The sequence below is a fragment of the Xenopus laevis genome, chromosome 7L (assembly GCF_017654675.1).
Source record: "Xenopus laevis strain J_2021 chromosome 7L, Xenopus_laevis_v10.1, whole genome shotgun sequence".
NCBI lineage: Eukaryota > Metazoa > Chordata > Amphibia > Anura > Pipidae > Xenopus > Xenopus laevis.
The window spans coordinates 124,494,999-124,515,553 of NC_054383.1; the positions used below are offsets into that span (position 1 = coordinate 124,494,999).

Consider the following 20,555-nt stretch of genomic DNA (forward strand, 5'->3'; position numbering starts at 1 on the left):
CAGAGGCTGGATTAACAGGTTTGCATAATATAACAACCAAACTGAATGTGTATGTTGCTTTCAGATAGTTCACCAGAAATAAAGACATTTTCCAATTATTTTCTATGTATGACCGGTTTTCTAATTTGAAGTTTAATTTTTAACGTTTTGTAGGGCTCTTACACAAAGACGCATGTATGCGCCGAACGCAGGTGAAATGCAACATGCTGCGTCCTACCTGCGTTTGGCCCTTAAATGCGTCTGTATGAGTACAGCTTCCTTCACAATAATTGAGTGTGTCTACTCCTGCGCTCCCCTGCGGCTGAACGGAAGTAAGCGCAACACAGGGGAGCGCATGAAAAACCGCCCGTGTGTAAGAGCCCTAAACCAGCTCTGGGAGGGGAGGGACACTGACCCTAGAAACTGTTCTAAATTGATACATTTAGGTGATACATTTACCTGAGTTTCAGTACAGACGGCTGTTAGAATTGATACAATAGTTGCTAATACTCTAGAGATACTGCTGAGAAATGGATCAACTAAATGTTGCAAAATTGTAAAAGTTCAGAATCTGCACCTGAATTACTGAGCTGTCAGACTCCAACACCAGAGACAGGAGGAACTTTAAACTTAGATTTAAAAAAAAAAAAAGGTGAATAAAATAAAAATGGAAATTAACTGAAAAAAGTCTTTATTTCTGGGGAACATTCTAAAAACAATTGAACTGAAAAAAGGTTAACAACCCATTTAAAGCATTTCAGTGGTTCTGGGGCTGGCTAATGTAATTACCAATTATGAGTGTAAGGGTCATATAGTTCTCTAGTCTTGGTGCTGGCAGCTCCGTGAGTTGGAGGCTTAAAGCAATAGCTGAACAGGGTTTATGGTTATTCTGGTCAGGTTATATTTGCTTAAACAGCTTCCAAGTTTGATGTTAATCATGTGTAACAAATATCCCAGTGCTCTTGTGTCATGTTTGATGCTGTTGATGTTCTGCAACATTCAAATCAAATTAAAATCATGGATTATTTGTGAGAACATGCTGTTTGTGTAGCATACACCTGCTTAAAGTGATAATGACACTAAAAACTATTTTTTAAAATATGAATGTACATTAAAAGTTACCTATAGGTCATGTTGCTGAGCGGTTTGTTTTTGTAAGTAATTGTTTGTTGAAGTTCCTAAACTTGACTGTCCTAATTCAGCTGTCAGTTAGAGTTTCTAATGCTAACGGACTCCTGCTGCACAAATATGGCAGCCCCCTCATACAGGAACATGGGGCATCAGACAGGTAATGTAAAAGCATTGTGCAAATACTTTATGGCAAAGTTATAAGTAGCTTTCAAAGGCAATGTTATGATAGATGTAAAAAAGAGTTTAATTTCTTGTGTCAGTATCGCTTTAATACTGCAGCCTAGACTTGCATAAAGGATAAGTATACCTTAAAAATAAGTGAATATAAAATTGAGAGTGCTAGTGTAAGAACTTTTGCAATGTACATTCATTAATTTTTTTATATTTTTATTCCAAGATATTAAGGGATACATGTACTGTAACTGCTATTATGCAGAGAAATGTTTCTTTTTAAAATAAGTTAGGGACCGCCATATGGGGTTTACCTTGACGTGGTATGGTGGCTTTTCAATTTTATGATCATAACTTTGGTAACTAAAAAACCCCTGTTTTGTAAACATGCACTTGCATTTATACTGAATTATTTATGAGACCGGGGCCCAGGGAAGTGCATTGTAAGTAGCACTTCCATTATATTTAAATATATTTTGATTTAGCCTTGAGTGCTTCCACAATTTTCCCTCTAATACATGTACTGTCGACTTGAATGAATTTTGTTACAACAGTGCCACCTGCTGGTCAGTTTCTGACCACCAAGTAGTCAAGGAAGTTGTCAGGAGAAAGAAAGAGGCTGCTCTGATGTTTTTCTGCTTAGGAAAGATTTGAGAAAGGTTTTTATTTTTTTACCCTGACATAGCGTTGTACATAGCGGTCTGTGAAGGAAGCACACACCATCATTGCTGCAGTAACAGATCCATTTAGAGACTGACTATCCATGCAAAAAAAAAAACAGGTTAATGTTCAGTTTTCTCATTACAAAAATAATGGGTTATGTCTGCGGTGGTAACCCTTATGGTTGACAATGGTGTTAGTCAGGCGCATGCTGCAAGATTTTAGGGTCTATGTAATTTGGATGTGTTGGAGTTTCTTTCAGACTGTCCTAGACCTGCCTTGCTAGCCGGTGTTTGGAAATGTATTGGTTACATTTAGCACAGTTGGGCTCATTTATCAACACTGGGCAAATTTGCCCATGGGCAGTTACCTATAGCAACCAATCAGTGATTAGCTTTTTAAAACCAACTATAAGAACAATGAATGCAGCAATTTGATTGGTTGCCATGGGTTACTGCCCATAGGCAAATTTGCCCAGTTTTAATAAATGACCCTGTGCTTTACAGAAAATTGTCCTATGGAGAATATTCTTTTTGGACCAAGGTGTCAATATTGGCCTTTGGGTAGCGCCCTGGTCATGGCAGGACTGCAGGGGTGTCCAAACTTTTTGCAACGAGGGCCAGATTTGGTGAGGTGAAAATGTGTGGGGCCTGACATTCTTTGAACCATTAGGTATGAAGATCCAATTTACAGAAAGATCCTTTATCTGGAAACCCGCTGTTACCGAGAATCCTTTATAGCAGGTCCCATACCTGTATTCTGAATGAAGCACGTTGATTGCACATATATGTTGTCAAAGTGAACTTGCCACACTATAAAATCATTTCCTTGTCCCTCCTCTTTTATTTCCATTTTTTTTTCTTTTTTCCCTTTTGTTTTTCCTCCTGTTTTTTTTTTTATTCTATTTAATGGTTTAAAACATTTATTGTTTTCTCATTTAGGCTATATTTCCTTTTCTTATTCCTTTCATTTCTATATTCTATTTTTCTGACCTTAGAATGATACTCGGTGAGACCAGGTCTGACGGTCCATTCAGAAGGAAGCCCTCCAATTAATTTAATTATATTTTCTAATTGATATGTTGAAGCATAATTCTATAAACATTTTACCTGGGGGGGATGAGTCGGTGACCATGCTGATGTGCATTCGCAAGAAAAATTAGACTGCACATGGGTGGAATTGCAGCCTCCGGGAAGAACTAGCGACTAATCCAGTGACACCATGACATCATCCGCGCACACACTAACATACGATTACATCACTGCACACAGCCGGCGCTGCAAGAAGATAGACAGCACTGCTCATCACCCAAATCCTGACTCAGACTGGCCAGTTGCATGCCAATTTTTATCCGGGTCAGCCCTTGAATGGCCAAATCCTTGTTTAAGGCTGTGGGCCAGTCTAAAATTGAAAATGGGCCGCAATTTGCCCACGGGCCGGAGTTTGGACATGCCTGGCCTATAGGCTACAACATTATGGTATAGGTAGTAGGGGTGGTTCCCTTTCAGAACAGCAGGTGGATAACTTTTCCCCCATGCCTAGATTAATTTCTTTACTTGGATGCTTGTTAAAGATTAGTCCCAGTGAATCTGTAAATGTTTTTGCCTGGAGCACTAGGATAATGAAATAGTTTTCCACTACTCTATAAGCAAATAAGAGTTTGTCTCTAGCATACTTACATGGATTAGACTTCTCAGTGTCCGTCTTTCCATTTCCTATTTGGTAAACTCATATTTTCTCATACTAATTAAATATTTGCTTTTAGGCCCAATCTACAGGGTAGGAAGACTTGTTTCAAGAGGATGGTATTTGGGCAAATGCTATGTATTTCTGTTAGGATGCCCATTCCAGATGGCATGCAAATACTTTAGTTCTATCCAAAGTAGATGTGGCTAGGATGATCATATAACTGTTCCAGCACTTATAGGAAATTTGGCCTAGGCTGCTAGAGACTCCTGGGTATCTCATGGGGCAGGTAATGTATGATCACAGTGGCAGTAGGCAGCCTTTGTGAGTCAATCTCTGCAAACCCTTTCATTGATTGGGTATGTTGTGCATCCAACTGCTTTCCCGGTAGGATTTGAGTGCAGGGTACCATTTCCAATTCAGTATAAGTCTGAGGAATCATTGGAGGTAAAGCCAGCTGGGATATTGTAGTTTCTTTGTCCAGTTTATCCAGTTTTATATACCATGTTATACCAGGCAGGCCCAGCCATTCTGATTCCAAAGTAGGTTATTCACTGTGCAACAGGGGTTTCTCCTTGTGTTTTCTCTAGTATTGCCATGTGATATTCTCGTCTAGACTAGAATCCTCTCTCAGCTAGTGGTTTACGCCACATGATTTATTGCATAGGGAGTGGGTTTGTGGACCAATAACAAGTACAGAATTCTTAAGTGCTACATTTCAGTCTATAAAGACCTTGATCTACACTAGGTGATGCATACTGTATGTTTCTACAGTATCTCATACAGATCTTATGCATTCAGAAAGTAAGTGATGGTATGTTTCTTCTACTAAGCCATCATTTGCAGTTGCCCTACTTCTCAAGCTAGTTCCAATAGTGCTCTTGTGGTGGGCAAACGGTTGAAGTGGAAGTTAGAAAGTGATACTCATTACTATACTCATCTCTTTGGAGATAATGCTCTCACTCCAGGGGGAGTGTCTTCTGGTTTCACACTCGGTCTCATAACTTTCTTGTGGGCTTTGCCTTTGTGGGCTTTACTTTTCTCTTTTTTTTTTTTTTTAGTGCAGTCCATGTTTCCACTGCAATGGAGTTCACAGGTAGTGATGGGGTGAATTTATTCGGCAGGTGCGAATTCGCTGTGAATTTCCGTGTTTTGCCACTGATGAATAAATTTGCAAAACTGCTGCAAACAGTCACCCTTGAAAATTCGCAGCAGCAAAAAAAAAAGGCTGACGCCTATTTTAAAGCCAGTGGCAATTTACATGCGCCCATTGACTTTAATGCAGTTGGACAAAATGGGCACGCGTCAAATTGTCACCGGCATCAAAATTGTCGACTTTGCAAATTTTTCTCCGTTTTGCGAAAGGAGGCGTTCAGAACAGAAAAAGCCTGTAATTAATGAGTAAAAATAATAGACAAGATAGTAATAAGGTTGAGGCTGACTACAGGCAGGAGAGCAAGAGAGTCAGGTGTAGGCACCAAGATGGTATAGTCCGAAATAGGCAAAATCCAAGTAAGATGTTAACATTCAGGAAACAACCTCAGCTGTCTGTGTAAAATTAAAGTAAAGAAATAAAGTTTGCTAATCAGAGGCAATTTAATCAGATTTGTAAAAATGTCAATAATTAGTCATTATGAATGTTTTAAATTGACCTGCCTTCCCTGTGTATTCTTAGGTAGAGGAAGAGGCTGCAATAAAAGATGCTGAACGATCAGATCAGACGAGATGAAATAGGAGATACAAGTTCCCCTATTTGAAGAGCTTCTGCTTCTGTATTTTTTGTTGTTGTTGAATTGTCACCGCTCAAGTGATGATTGTTTTGTGTGTAACAAAGATTATCAACCCTGTCCCTATAGCTGCTTCGCAAAACTTAGAGAAAAACCCCAGTGTGGGAAAAACCCCTCTGCTGGAAAGTATCACTTTGGAGCTCAGTGGTCTCTGTGTGCACCGGAAATGCAAGTGATTCAGAGCTTGGCGTACTCTTTAGACTATTTTAATCCTTTCTCTGCATGAATTACAAATGTAAATCTCCCACAAAGTGTCTACCCCTCTGCTTTGTTTATTAAATATCATACAGTACCAAGTAATTTGAACCCTATTCATTCATTTTGCACATCCAACCTTGCAACACAAACTGTCACCTGTCTTTGCCTGTCTTATGGGTTCCCCCTTTTTTGACTTTCTTTAAATGGTTGGTTCTTTTAAGTCACTCCCTTTACCAGGTTCCCCAACAGCACCTACTTGTTCAGCAGGAGAAGGACAAATTATTTTTTATGTACTTCGTCTAGGGAATAGTCCAAATTCGATTAGAATTTAAAAAAAATAGAAAGTTTCAATATCAAAATGTATCATGTACTGTCTCTTTAAAAATTCGACTTTGACTATTCGCCATCTAAAACCTGCCTAATTGCTGTTTTACCTCCTAGAATCTGGAGTCAGTTGGTGGACTTTGAAAAATCTAAGTTTTTTTTGGAAAATCCTTTGATTCTAATTAGATCGAATACGATGTTACTTCGATTCGTACAATTTGAAAGAAAACGGCGTATTCACCTGAAAAAAAAACTTTTTTTTTTTTTAATAAATTTCGTTTGGTCTTTTTTAATTGGAATTTCGATGGTTTTTTTATTCGAAATTCGACCCTTGATAAATCTGCCCCTTAGACGTGCCAGTGGTCCGCAATATGGTGTGTCAGTGTGTTTTGCAACACTAAATACATTTTGTAAACGTAAAATTTGAGCATCATATTTTTGTTGAGAGCAATACTTTTATGGCCACAAATAATATCTTAAAAAATATATTTTATCCCTGAAAATGGCATTTTGCAGCTATTAGTAGTTCCCCACAAAATGAATTTTTTTATGGTAACAATATTACTTTTATACACACAAAATGACTTATGTTATTACAATAATCACTCTGTAGCCTCAAAATCCATTTTGTTATTAAAAACAAAAATACTGTGCACACAAAATAGTGTTGAAGAGGGAGCTGATTTACTCATTATCGAGTTAACGGGGAAGAAAAGCACAACTTTTTTTCCTCCATTTGAGTTGGCTTAGTTAAGGAAAACCCGTAACAGAATATATTCATGGAAAGAACTTGCACATATACTAGAATCACAATGTTCCATTCTTTTTTTAATGGGACTTGAATGTTGCAATAAATATAAATGGGCAGATTTATCAAAGGTCCAATTTTGAATTTATGTAAATTTTTTTTTTACTCGAATAAATTTTGAATTTACTCACAATTCGAATTGGGAGGTTATTTAAGAAAAAATTCAAACGTCTAATATTCAATTAAATAGTCCTGACCCAAAAATTAAAAAAAAATTGAATATCAGGAAGGCAATTAACATATTCAAATGGTTCAACAGAACTCTGCCATTGACTTGCAAATGAACTCGGCAGATGGTGAATATTCAAATTAGAACGGTTTCCATGGTCGAGGAGTGATAAATCTCCCATGTGAATTTACTTTCGAATTGCGAGATTCAAATTCGAATGTGTGCATTTTGACACCAAATTTTTTTTTCAAAAAATCTAATTTACTATTCGACCCTTAATAAATCTGCCCCGTAAAGTTGTCATTTCCATCTCCTTCTATAGAAACTAGCCAGCTTTTATTTTCCAAGAATTTCCACAGATTTTTAAAAAAATATATATATTTGGACTATTTGAAATCTTCGAAAAGACTAATTTTGCTGATTCAAGACAAAACGCAAAATGCCCCATAATGTCAACAGAAATCTATTTTATGAATGCAAAGATGATGTGGTTACAAAGTAAATTTTGTCAGCACAAAATAGTTTTTGCAAACTCAAAAAAAAAAACTTTGTCTGGGTAAACTTAGTTTGTTTCCAAGAATTCATTTTTGAGCTGTGACATCTTCGACAAGAAGAGACCCGCATATGCAGTATAAATATTGCTTTTTGCATGTAATTTAGCTCATAATAGTGGATGTATATTTAATCTAAAAAAGGAGCTCGGGAACACCACTATTTCAATGCTTACAACAATTCCCAGCTCCACTTGTGCCTGTATAGTCCAAGGGGGTTATCAAAGTCCGAATTTATCTCAATATTTTCTGCTACAAACTCTGATCAAATCCACTTTGGGGTTTTTTTTTTTTATAACTCTTTATTTAAGTTGTTTTATGATTTTTACACATAATAAGTAAGACAAAATAGGAAACAGAAGAAAACAGAAAAAAACACATAGGAAAAAGAAAATATTATACAGTTGAGAAACTAAAGTATGCAAGATTGTTAGTGATGGGCGAATTTATTCGCCAGGCGTGAATTCGCGCCGAATTTCTGTGATTCGCCGCCAGCGAATAAATTCGCAAAACGCCCGCGAAAATTCGCAGCAAAAATTTGTCGCCAGCGCAAATTCGCCCATCACTAAAGATTGTGGATTTGATTGACTAAATACAATGAAATATCACAGCATCATAAGGTTTCACAAGGTGCAGACCCACTCTACATCAAAGTTTGGAGTGTGGTATCTGGGTGAACCAGTCAACGAGTGATATTGATTTAGGAGGTATAGGCCTAAAGTATCGCAGAAAAATTGAAAAATTGAAATGGGGAGGACTTAGCTGCAAATAGGCCCTAATGGAGGAACGTAATTGTGCACTTGGGTTTTTAACGCTTATTTATTACATTTTCCTTTTCGGGGAAAAAATCCGATAATCATGATTTTTTTGCGTTTTTCATCAGATTTTCACGAATTTTTTTGCTTCTGCGCCCGAAAACTCAAGATTTTTGCCCAGCGCACATCAAAAATCATTGGGACTTCTCCCATTGACTTATGTACAACCTCAACAGGTCTGAGATGCCGGATTTTCTGATTCAGACTTTTCCATCCTCTGGGTTTAATAAATTCTGAAAAATTTTAGATTTTTTTTTTTTAAATTAAATTTTGATTAAATTTTATTTAAAAAAAAAACCACAAACTTTTTGTGATTTCTGAATTTGGAGTTTAGTAAATAACCCCCCTAAAGCTTTTCCATCCTTTGGGTTTAATAAATTCTGAAAAATTTGTGATTTATTTTTAAAAGTCCAATTTTATTTAAAAAAAAAAAAAACACAAACTTTTTGTGATTTCTGAATTTGGAGTTTAGTAAATAACCCCCCTGAAGCTTGCACAGTGTTCAATATGCCTCAAAGCAGGTGGAACTGACAAAGCGCTCCATGTACGTTAGAAGCAAAGCATATACAAGCACTGGCATGCTATTTTGTGTTCCATCCAGCATTGTGTCTAGTGATCATAAATGAGACCTTTAGTGCTAATATAAAATCCTCAGCACAAAAATATACACACAACAAATTTGCAGTGTTTAAGATACAAACGGATTGTGTAACTGCAATATATTTGGGTTCACAGGATTAGCACAAAATTATTGCACTCATTTTGTTCTACTAAGTTTGTGGGTACAAAACCAGCTTTGTTCTGGCAAAATGTATATGCTGAATTTTACATTATTTTTGTGCCTGTCTTTTGGTTCAGTATTGTGTTGTTAACACACATATAACTACAACATTTTGACAAATGTCATTTTGTAATCACGGCCTGTACTTGACTGTATGTTTCTGTTGAAAAATAAAAAAACGAATTCTGTAGCTTACATTATTTTCGTTGGAGTCATACATAGCAGCTGTAGGTATTTGTATCCTGTATTCAGAGGTTTCACAACGATAATATCAGTAGACTTGTTTTTAGAAGGAGGCCTAGAATCTCAGGCCACTCCAACTCATCTACGTGTAGATTTGCTTAGCAGCTGTAGATATTAATATCCCAGATTCAGAGGTTTCACTTTCATTACTATTTCCTGGAATCCAGATTTGGTTTAGGAGAATCAATTAGTTACCAGTGGGAGGAGGCAGAAGGCAAGAATTCGATATGACAACAGCTGTATTTATACAAAGGCCAAAGATTTTATAAAGCTCTCTGTAACTGGGTATTAAGGGTTAAACTCCTTACAACTTTAGTGCTCTAATTTGGTCTTCACCATTTACCAAAAAATCGAATTATTAACACGTATCAACCAATGGTCCTGATTTGTGTGACTTGCTTGGATTGATGATTGGAAAATAAGAATGTTTCTGGGCATAACTAAGCATGCCAAGGAGTATGGTCTAATTTTCTAACTTTTAGCTCTTACACTGTCAAAGAGTAGCAAACAAGTTGATTCTCCTAAACAAACCATTTCCAGGATACCAGGAATAAGACATGAAAGTGAAACATCTGAATGCTGGGTAAAAATAACCTACAGCTGTTTATTAGCTTGATGGGTTGGAGAGAGCTGAAGGTCTGGGCCTCCTTCCAAAGTACAACTTTGTGAAGATCTGAAAATCCAAATACAGGGAGAATCGCCAATGGCCAATGATACTAGCATTGTGAGATAATCTTAATATTCTGCATCCAGAATAAATAATACGTACCGTTGTTAAGCAGAACTACATGGAGGGAGCTGAAGATCTAGGCCTCGTTAGAAAAACAGAAGATCCGAAAGTCCAACAACAGGGAGAGTAGCTTGGGGGCAATGATATTATCCTGTGAACAAGTTGCTAAAGTTTTTCTTCGTTACAAAAGCTTGTTCAGGAAAGTTACGGAAATTTATATCCATTAATAGGATAATGTTGGAATCGATTGGTTTGTTGGCAGCAGTCGATGGCTGTCTGGTGGTGGCTCCAAGGATGTTGTTTTGGTTGTTTGTCAAGTAGACCACAAAGAAAACAGTTAACGTTAATTAAAGTAGCCCCAGTGTTTTTTCATAACCCACCTCAGTGCCCTTAAATGTCTGAATCATAAAGTATTTTCTGAATAATGGAACCTCCAATACAGCCAGGCCCCCTACCCCAACTGTACAGCCCCCTCTGGCCCTCCGCCCCAGCCAAAACTCCCCTCCTGTGTGTTTCTTTTTTTGTCTCATATTCACGGCTGATACCTAGGCCAGAATGGGAGGTAGGGGACAGAAGCAATGGATTCTTGGAGGGAGTAGGTCTGATTCAGGGGGGGCCCTGATGGCCAGGGGCCAACTGGGCCTTTTCCCAGTGTCACTCTCTGGCCCAGTCCAACCCTGAATGCAGCTTCTCTACTATAACACTCTACTTTTTGAAACACATACACTTGTGGCACACCCCTTAAATATGTGCCCTGCCCCTTGGACACCGGCATCGCTTTGATCCAAAAGGCAGGTGACAAGGACAGGGATAGCTACACCTCCTGACACTGTTTTCTCACATAGGGCTACCTGGATGTTGTCGACACGTAGGAGCAGATTTATCAAGGGTCGAATTTCGAAGTTGAAAATACTTCGAAATTCGACCATCGAATTTAAATACTTCGAATATCGAATTCGAAGTTTTTTCAACAAATTTGGCAATCGATCGATAAAATTAAAATTTGAGAACGATTAAATCCTTTGAATCGAACGATTCGAAGGATATCCGCGATCGATCAAAGGATTTTAATTTGATGTGTAAAGACTTGGAAAAAGTTTGTAGAAGGTCCCCATAGGCTAAAATAGCACTTCGGCAGGTTTAATTTGGCGAACTATTGAAGTCGAAGTTTTTTTAAAGAGACAGTACTTCGATTATCGAATATTCAAACTATTTTACTTTGAATCGAACTCGAAGTATATTCAAAGTCGTATCCTATTCGATGGTCGAAGTATCTAAAAAATTACTTTGAATTTCTAATTTTTTTTATTTCGAAAATTCCTTCGACCCTTGATAAATCTGCCCCTAAATATGAATAAATCCATTATGTTTCTGTATATCTTGTATGGACTACATCACGAGACAAACTGGATCCTGTTTTTTGCTGTATGGATCATTTGTTTTTGTCAAATAATATCAGTTTGTTATATGTGCTGATCTCCTCCATGTAGCTTTAAAGGGCACCAATCATGACCAAAATCATTTACTAAGTAAATACACTATGTGAAAGTTCAAGAAATCCGATTTTTAAAACAGTTAGAATTGTTTGTATAATGTAAATGATCAGCTCACTATTCCTTCTGCAAGATCTCCCCTATCTCCCCTGCAGTTCTAGCTGAGGCAGCCATCTTGGATTTCACTGGCTCCTCCTACCTATATCTTCCCAGCCAACTGCAGCTCTGAAATCTCGCACATGCTCAGTTCAAATTCCTTGTTTGCTTATCAACCCTTCTAAGCTATTTTCAAATCAGCCAAACCTGTGTGTTAGCTGCTGTACAGTAGTGCTGCCACCTGCTGGAAGTTAGCAGGTGGCAGCACTTCTAGTGGATACTGTTACAGTTACTTATTTTCTTATCTCAAAATTGTTACAAAGTATCTTATTTGCACCTGGTGGCTGTTCTGGGTTCTCTACCAAAAGCAAATTTAAGTTAAAAACCTTTTTTCTTTTTCTGGCTGTTTAGTGCAGAGAAAGTGGGGACTTTTCAGAACAAACACAGGTTGAGCTGTCAAAGCGGGACTGTCCTGCTGAAACCGGTTTGGAAGTATACTATAACCAGAAAGAGGTAATAGAGAAAAATTTCTATGCAGCAGGAAGAAATTTCTTTCACTTTCAGTGCTTGGAAGTGAAACTAGACTGTAAAGCTTTAAAAAGGGCAGAAAACGAGACACATACACCAAGCACAGACGACTCGCATAAGACTTCAGCAAGGTAAATAGATTTTTTTGTCCGAATTACATTTTATGATCACTACATAACAGGATAACGGTCAGTAACCATAAATACTTGCTGACCTTTATTAATATTATCCTTTATTTTTTATATATATATACTGTATATATTAGAGATTTTTTTGTTAACATAGATAAACATTATATTTTTATTTTATATATTTACAAAGCAGTTGTATCACCGATCGCAGCAACTCATGCCTGTGTTAAGCCTTGTTTAAAGTCTCTTATACTGCTATGAATGAATCAGCACATTGCACCAGTGGCGGAACTACCAGGGGTGCGAAGGGTGCAACGGCGCCAGGGCCCGCCGAGCCCCTGCACCCCCAATGGGGCCCCGCTGAGCCCTGCTGCATCCCCGATAGGGCCCCGCCCAGTGGCGGAACTACCAGGGTCGCAGCAGGTGCAGTACTTGCACCAGGGTCCTTGCCCCTGCACCCCCGATGGGGCCTGCAACCCAGCAGAGAAGTTTACAAGTAAAGTTGTATACAGATCACCGGGTTATCCACGGCATGCTTCTCTGGCGTGCGTGCTCCTCTGGCTGTGCATGACGTCACCGGTGGCGCATTGATGTTAGGAGAAGGAAAAGAGCAAGTTTGCTAGGACACAGTGCCGGTCTTAGGCCGACTGGACCAATTGCTCCCAATTGGGCCCTGTGTCTACAGGGGCCCCGCACCATGAAAAAAGCCAGCAGCAGCCAGGACAAGCTTTTTCTAGCTTGTAATCGTTCCCCGAACGCTAATGTTACCTCACACGCGTAAAGTTTTTTTGAGCGCACACAGCAATTGATGCTGGTCTGGCTCCGATCACTCCAGTATCTGCTCTTCCGGTGTCCAGGCTGTAGGGGGGAGAGCAGGAAAAGCAGAAGAGCCGTGTACCGCATGGATCAAAATGACAGACTTGCTGCCCCTAAGTGATCTTAATTTCCTGCCCTCACAGACTCCTTGGGAGGGAAATAATTCTTTTTGACGATAGGCTCTGGACTTGCTCAGTGGCTGGCTAGTGGTTACTTTTCAGATTCCCCCCCCCCCCCCCCACTGTCTCAGCACAGAGAGCTTACTGCCTGGTAAGAATTTTGTTTTGTTTTTTACTAGCTTGAACTATTTATTTAGATAGCATTGTCACTACCCTTATCAAGACTTATGTTGTAGGGATCTGGCTAGTTCCACTCTGTTTTCCATAGTAACAAAATTAACTCTTTCCTTGCTGTCATTAGTCAGTCAATTCAGCAGGAACAGCCCCTACGTTTGCTCATAGTCTGTACAGAGAGATCCCATAAAACTATGGCAGCATAGTAGGGATGGGCGACTTTAACCAATTTCGTTTCGCCAAAAATACGCGCGTCTTTTTTTTTTTTTTTTGATGCACAACGCCATACCAGTCTATGGGCATCATTTTCCCAGCAAACAAGGCAAAAAAATTCGCCCATCCCTACAGCATAGGTATTCCTCTGTACTAAGCACAATTCAGCAGGAACAGTCCCCTCAGTCTGAAAAAATGCATTGCTTTTCCTTGCTTTTATATCCGTTTTCCCTAATTTTACACCAACATTTATTTATTATTATTGTTATGGCGTTCCCCCAAAGTGGCTGGCAGTTCACTGTAAATGTTGTTGGTGAACTTAAGAGGTCTAAGATATTTGCCATTGTTATGTCTGTAAATATTTCATTCCAATTAGTCTGTGCCTAAACTTATGCACCAATTCACCTATTGCTCTAGGTTGTGCATGTAATGTAACTGGCAGAAGCCTTGCACATGCCCCCCATAGTGTAACATTAAAGGGGTGGTTCACCTTCAGGTTAACTTTTATTATGTTATAGTATGGTAAATTTTAACCAACTTTTCAATTAGTCTTCATTTTTTCTTTTAATATTTATTTATTTCTCTCCTTCTGAGTCTTTCCAAGTTTCAAATGGGGGTCACTGACCCCATCTAAACAACAATGACTTGGCTATACATGTATTGTTATTGGTACTTTTTTTTATCAGGCTCTCTGCAATTCATATTCTAATCTTTCATTCAAATCAATTCATAGTTGCCAGGGTAATTTGGTCACTAGCAACCAGACTGCTAAAATTGAAAACTGGAGAGCTGCAAACTGCAAATAAAAATTTAAAAAAATTGCAAAGTTTCTAATAAAATCCCTCTGTGCTCCATATTAAAGTTAATGTAAAGGTGAACAACCCCTTTAATGCTGCACTGATCAAGCCTTGTCATTAGCACAGTAAAAAATTTATTTCAGACTCCTGTGCCTATCCTTTGAGTATGGGACGCAAACTGCAAATAAAATTTTTTTAAAAAAAATTGCAAAGTTTCTAAGAAAATCCCTCTGTGCTCCATATTAAAGTTAATGTAAAGGTGAACAACCCCTTTAATGCTGCACTGATTAGGCCTTGTCATTAGCACAGTAAAAAATGTATTTCAGACTCTTGTGCTTATATCCTTTGAGTACAGGTATGGGACCTGTTATCCAGAATGCACAGGACCTGGGGGTTTCCAGATAATGGATCTTTCCGTAATTTGGATCTTCATTTCCTTAAGTCTACTAGAAAATCATGAATCATTAAATAAACCCAATAGGCTGGTTTTGCTTTGTTTTATTATTACACAGAAGAAGGAAATCATTTTTAAAAAGTTGAATTATTTGATTATAATGGAGTCTATGGGATACTGTGTTCCAGTCCAATGCACGGGGGGAGTCAGTGTCGCGTAGGGGGGCCCAGTTGTAAATTTACGTACCAGGGCCCTTAGAGGTCTAGTTACGCCACTGCATTGCACCAAGATAGCAGCAGCCTCTCTATTACAATGTATTACAATTGATCATGAGCCAAATAGAAGTCTCTGCTGTTTGTTCAGAAGTCACAGTGCAGCAGACATTTCAGTGGAGGTTCTTTGTAAGTGAACGTTTAAGCTTGAAACCTGGAATTTGCTGTAGGAATAACAATTGTAAATGTCTAAGAGGTTGTACAGTATATAACTTGTGGATTTGTTTTTCCTCTCCAGAGGATTTTGTTTCCGATATGTGTATACATTATGGGCAGATGTTCTCTTCCCCAGTCCTATTAGTCATACATAATTTCCTGTTTCCTTACAGAACACACCCTTTAAAGGAGAACTAAAACATAACTAAAGAAGTAGCTAGAAATGTTCTACATTATGTTTTGGGTTGTTGTACAACCCAAGGCAACGATAATTAGCGGAAACCCCTTAGCTTAGCTTCTCAACAGCTGCTCAGAGCCCATTTTCCAAGATGGTGACCCCCTGTGACAAGTTTGAAGTCCTGGTTCATTGCTGCTATTGACAAGCTGACACTTTAGGCTGGTGCAATAAGTTCATTATACAAAATATGGCATTTTTAGCCATATTCATTTTTAGGCTTTAGTTGTCCTTTAAGCCTTGTTTAAAGTCTCTAATACTGCTATGAATGAATCGGCACATTTCCCCCAAATGGCAGCAGCCTCTCTATTACAATTTAGTAGGGATGCACCAAATCCAGGATTCGGTTCGGGATTCGGGCAAGATTCAGCCTTTTTGAGCAGGATTCGGATTCGGCCGAATCCTTGTGACTGGCCGAAGCGAATCCAAATTTGCATATGCAAATTGTGGGGAGGGCGGGATTTCACGTGACTTTTTGTTGCAAAACAAGGAAGCAAACCAATTTTTTTTTCCACTTTGCATATGCAAATTAGGATTCGGTTCGGTATTCCGCCGGATCTTCCAAGATGGATTCGGGGATTCGGCCGAATCTAAAATAGTGGATTCGGTGCATCCCTACAATTTATTACAATTGTTCATGAGCCGAATAGAAGTCTCTGCTGTTTGTTCAGAAGTCACAGTGCAGCTGACATTTCAGTGGCATACCTCCCAACATTTTGGAAGCAAAAAGAGGGACAAAAAATTTTTTCCGCACGTAGCGCAGTAATTTTTTGACCACACCCCTTGCTGTGGCCACACCCCCTAATTACCATGTTTGTTTTACAAAATTTGGCAGGTTATGAAAGTTTGAAAATATTTCTCCTTATCTAAACTGTATTTTGTGTTTCAAAATTGTTACAAAGTATCTTATTTGCACCTGTTAGCTGTTCTGGGCTCTCTGCTAAAAGCCAATTGAGTGAGAAACTTTGTTTCTTTTTCCGGCTGTTCAGTGCAGAGAAAAGAGGGACTTTCCAGTACAAATGAGGGACTGCGGGTTGAGCTGTCAAAAGAGGGACTGTCCCTCCGAAAAAGGGACAGTTGGGAGGTATGCAGTGGAGGTTCTTTGTAAGTGAAAGTTAAAGCTTGAAACCTGGAATTTGCTGTAGAAATAACAATTCTAAATATGTTGTACAGTAAATAACTTGTATTTGTTTTTTCCTTTGAATTTTCTTTCAGCAAATGTTCTCTTCCTCATTCCCATTTGTCATAAATACATACCTGTTTCCTTATAGAACACTTACCTTAAAGGGGACCTGTCACCCTAAGAAATAATTCGATTCTTTTCTATCATGTTAGTTGAGCAACATAAACTTTATTTACACTACATTTATGATTTGAATTTTGTTTCCTTCAGTCTCGGAATTACACAATCACAGCAAGAAGGCAGGAGCCATTTTGTGGACACTGTTATTAAGTTGCGTAACAACCCAAAATCTTGTGTATGAACCAGAATGGGGGACCTAATGCCCATGCCCAGTGCCCTACACAATTATTGAGTGAGGGAGGGGGAATGTAAGGAGAGCAGTGACATCTAAGAATTGCTCAATGGAAAGTGAAAGTAATTGTCTGTCGCACCTCTGCCTCAGGCCTCACAGTTTAATTAAAACAATAATTTAGGTCCCATGGTTAATTTGCAAAGGAATTTCATTACACAGCTTTTCACGTGTTTTTATAGGTGGGGTTTGGCTTCACTTCTCTGCTTGCTCTGCTACACGACACAACAAGGCACACTATGGCTGCCACCTTTAGTGGTGCTTAAACCAAAGCAAAGGGAAGGTTGATTAAAGGGCATGTAAAGTCTGAAATAGAATAAGGCTAGAAATGCTGTATTTTGTATACTAAATATAGTTACATAGTTACATAGTTACATAGTTAAATTGAGTTGAAAAAGACAAAGTCCATCAAGTTCAACCCCTCCAAATGAAAACCCAGCATCCATACACACACCCCTCCCTATTTTCACATAAATTCTATATACCCATATCTATACTAACTATAGAGCTTAGTATCACAAAAGCCTTTGATATTATGTCTGTCCAAGAAATCATCCAAGTCCCTCTTATAGTCATTAACTGAATCAGCATCACAACATCACCCGGCAGTGCATTCCCCAACCTCACTGTCCTGACTGTGAAGAACCACCTACGTTGCTTCAAATGAAAGTTCTTTTCTTCTAGTCTAAAGGGGAGGCCTCTGGTACGGTGATCCACTTTATGGGTAAAAAGGTCCCCTGCTATTTGTCTATAATGTCCTCTAATGTACTTGTAAAGTGTAATCATGTCCCCTCACAAGCACCTTTTTTCCAGAGAAAACAACCCCAACCTTGACAGTCTCCCCTCATAATTTAAGTCTTCCCTCCCTCTAACCAGTTTAGTTGCACTTAGTCTCTGCACTCTCTCCAGCTCATTTATATCCCTCTTAACCCTTTCCCTGCCAGCCGTTTTGTCCTAGATGCGAACATCTACTGCCAAGCAGTTTTTAGATATTTTGCACTCTTTCACTTTAAGGGCCTTTCCTGGGGTGGTCTTTTAGTTAACCCAGGAAAACAATATATTGTTTTTTTCAGGACAACCTGAACTTTCACAATATGCAAGAATTTTGGTGTAATTCTACTTCTCTAAAAAAATATTGGATTCTAAGTGTCAAATAAAATGAAAAAAATCATGTTGCACGAAGAACAATCACATATATCAGAAACATCATTCATTTTACGTACGAGAACACAGCTGATTTAGAAAGGTCTATGTCTCCTGAACGCGACAATACCAAATATATATAGTTTTATGGAGATTTCTCACTTGTATAGCTCAAAATCTACAAGCAGTACACAACCAAATTTCCAAAGCAACACTCCCCAAACGGCATACTTTTGATTTCAAGGCCAAACATTCCACTAACAGTAGGTTTACCCAAGAAAACTACCCATTACTAGAAAGAACAGATTCTGGTGAATCAAAAATGGGTAGAAATATCTTTGTACTCCAAACCACCAAGTTGCAATTGTTTCCTAAAGTTATAGTGTTTTATAGAAATTGGTGAATTTTTTGAAAAATGACCTCAAAGCTTCCATTCTACAGCAACATATCTCCAACACATCATTAGGTATCAATGTAAAACACCCCAAATATAAAATCCTGGGTCCACTGAACAGTTTGATGCCCAATATGAATAGATGTACCCAAGCACGTGGCATAGGAGGCCCCAAAAGGAAGACCCCCCGTTTGTTCTGTAATTTCAGATACTGCAAAATCAACACATTTACATCGTTTTGGGGGGCGGCAAAGGTAGAAAACAGTACGTTCACCCCAGAAAACCATATATTTTCGGAAAGTACACATTCCCCTGAATCTAAATTGGGTATGCATGTCTTTGTACTCCAAAGTACCAAGCCGCAAATCATTCCTAAATTTGGTGATTTAGGTGACATTTCCAAAAATCACCTCAAAATATCTACTCTGCAGCATCGTATTACCCACATACTTTTAGGTATCAAGACAAATCACCCCAAATATGAAAGCCTAGGGTCCTCTGAACAGTTTGATGCCCAATATGTATAGGTGTACCCAAGCATGTGGCATATAGGGGCCCTAAAAGGAAGACCCCCATATAGTCTGACATTTCAGGTACTGCAAAATCAACACATTTACATTGTTTTGGGGGGGCAAAAGTAGAAAACAGTAAGTTCACCCCAGAAAACCATATATTTTCGGAAAGTACACATTCCCACGAATTCAAATTGGGTATGCATGTCTTTCTACGCCAAAGTACCAAGCCGCAAATCATTCCTAAATTTGGTGATTTTGGTGACATTTCCAAAAATCACCTCAAAATATCTACCCTGCAGCATCGTATTACCCACATACTTTTAGGTATCAAGAGAAATCACCCCAAATATGAAAGCCTAGGGTCCTCTGAACAGTTTGATGCCCAATATGTATAGGTGTACCCAAGCACGTGGCATACAGGGGCCCCAAAAGGAAGACCCCCATATAGTCTGTCATTTCAGGTACTGCAAAATCAACACATTTACATCGTTAGGGGGGGGGCAAAAGTAGAAAACAGTAAGTTCACCCCAGAAAACCATATATTTTCGGAAAGTACACATTCCAACGAATCCAAATTGGGTATGCATGTCTTTCTACGCCAAAGTACCAAGCCGCAAACCATGTCTAAATTTGGTGCTTTAGGTGACATTTCCAAAAATCACCTCAAAATATCTACCCTGCAGCATCGTATTACCCACATACTTTTAGGTATCAAGACAAATCACCCCAAATATGAAAGCCTAGGGTCCTCTGAACAGTTTGATGCCCGATATGTATAGGTGTACCCAAGCACGTGGCATACAGGGGCCCCAAAAGGAAGACCCCCATATAGTCTGTCATTTCAGGTACTGCAAAATCAACACATTTACATCGATTTGGGGGGGGCAAAAGTAGAAAACAGTAAGTTCACCCCAGAAAACCATATATTTTCGGAAAGTACACATTCCAACGAATCCAAATTGGGTATGCATGTCTTTCTACGCCAAAGTACCAAGCCGCAAATCATTCCTAAATTTGGTGATTTAGGTGACATTTCCAAAAATCACCTCAAAATATCTAACCTGCAGCATCGTATTACACACATACTTTTAGGTATCAAGACAAATCACCCCAAATATGAAAGCCTAGGGTCCTCTGAACAGTTTGATGCCCAATATGTATAGGTGTACCCAAGCATGTGGCATATAGGGGCCCTAAAATGAAGACCCCCATATAGTCTGTCATTTCAGGTACTGCAAAATCAACACATTTACATCGATTTGGGGGGGGGGGCAAAAGTAGAAAACAGTAAGTTCACCCCAGAAAACCATATATTTTCGGAAAGTACACATTCCAACGAATCCAAATTGGGTATGCATGTCTTTCTACGCCAAAGTACCAAGCCGCAAACCATTCCTAAATTTGGTGCTTTAGGTGACATTTCCAAAAATCACCTCAAAATATCTACCCTGCAGCATCGTATTACCCACATACTTTTAGGTATCAAGACAAATCACCCCAAATATGAAAGCCTA

At 38.7% G+C, this 20,555-nt stretch overlaps 2 protein-coding genes across 4 annotated transcripts in view; both read left to right on the forward strand.

Moving 5' to 3' along the window:
* LOC108695918 (guanylate-binding protein 1-like) overlaps positions 1-12,095 on the forward strand; it is a 30,827-nt gene extending 18,732 nt beyond the window's left edge. For 2 of the 3 annotated variants that reach the window (XM_041569666.1, XM_041569667.1), the window contains one exon: positions 5,303-5,714. In XM_041569666.1, the coding sequence (XP_041425600.1) occupies positions 5,303-5,334 (32 nt within the window). In that variant the 3' untranslated portion in view covers positions 5,335-5,714. Of the gene's footprint in view, positions 1-5,302; positions 5,715-12,033 lie in introns of those variants that run through there. The other variant, XM_041569665.1, reaches the window with a different exon arrangement.
* The window catches only part of LOC108695919 (guanylate-binding protein 1-like), a 114,416-nt gene that overhangs the window by 409 nt on the left and 93,452 nt on the right, over positions 1-20,555 (forward strand). The window contains exon 2 of the mRNA XM_041569663.1: positions 12,034-12,281. Within this exon, the coding sequence (XP_041425597.1) occupies positions 12,034-12,281 (248 nt within the window). The remainder of the gene's footprint in view (positions 1-12,033; positions 12,282-20,555) is intronic.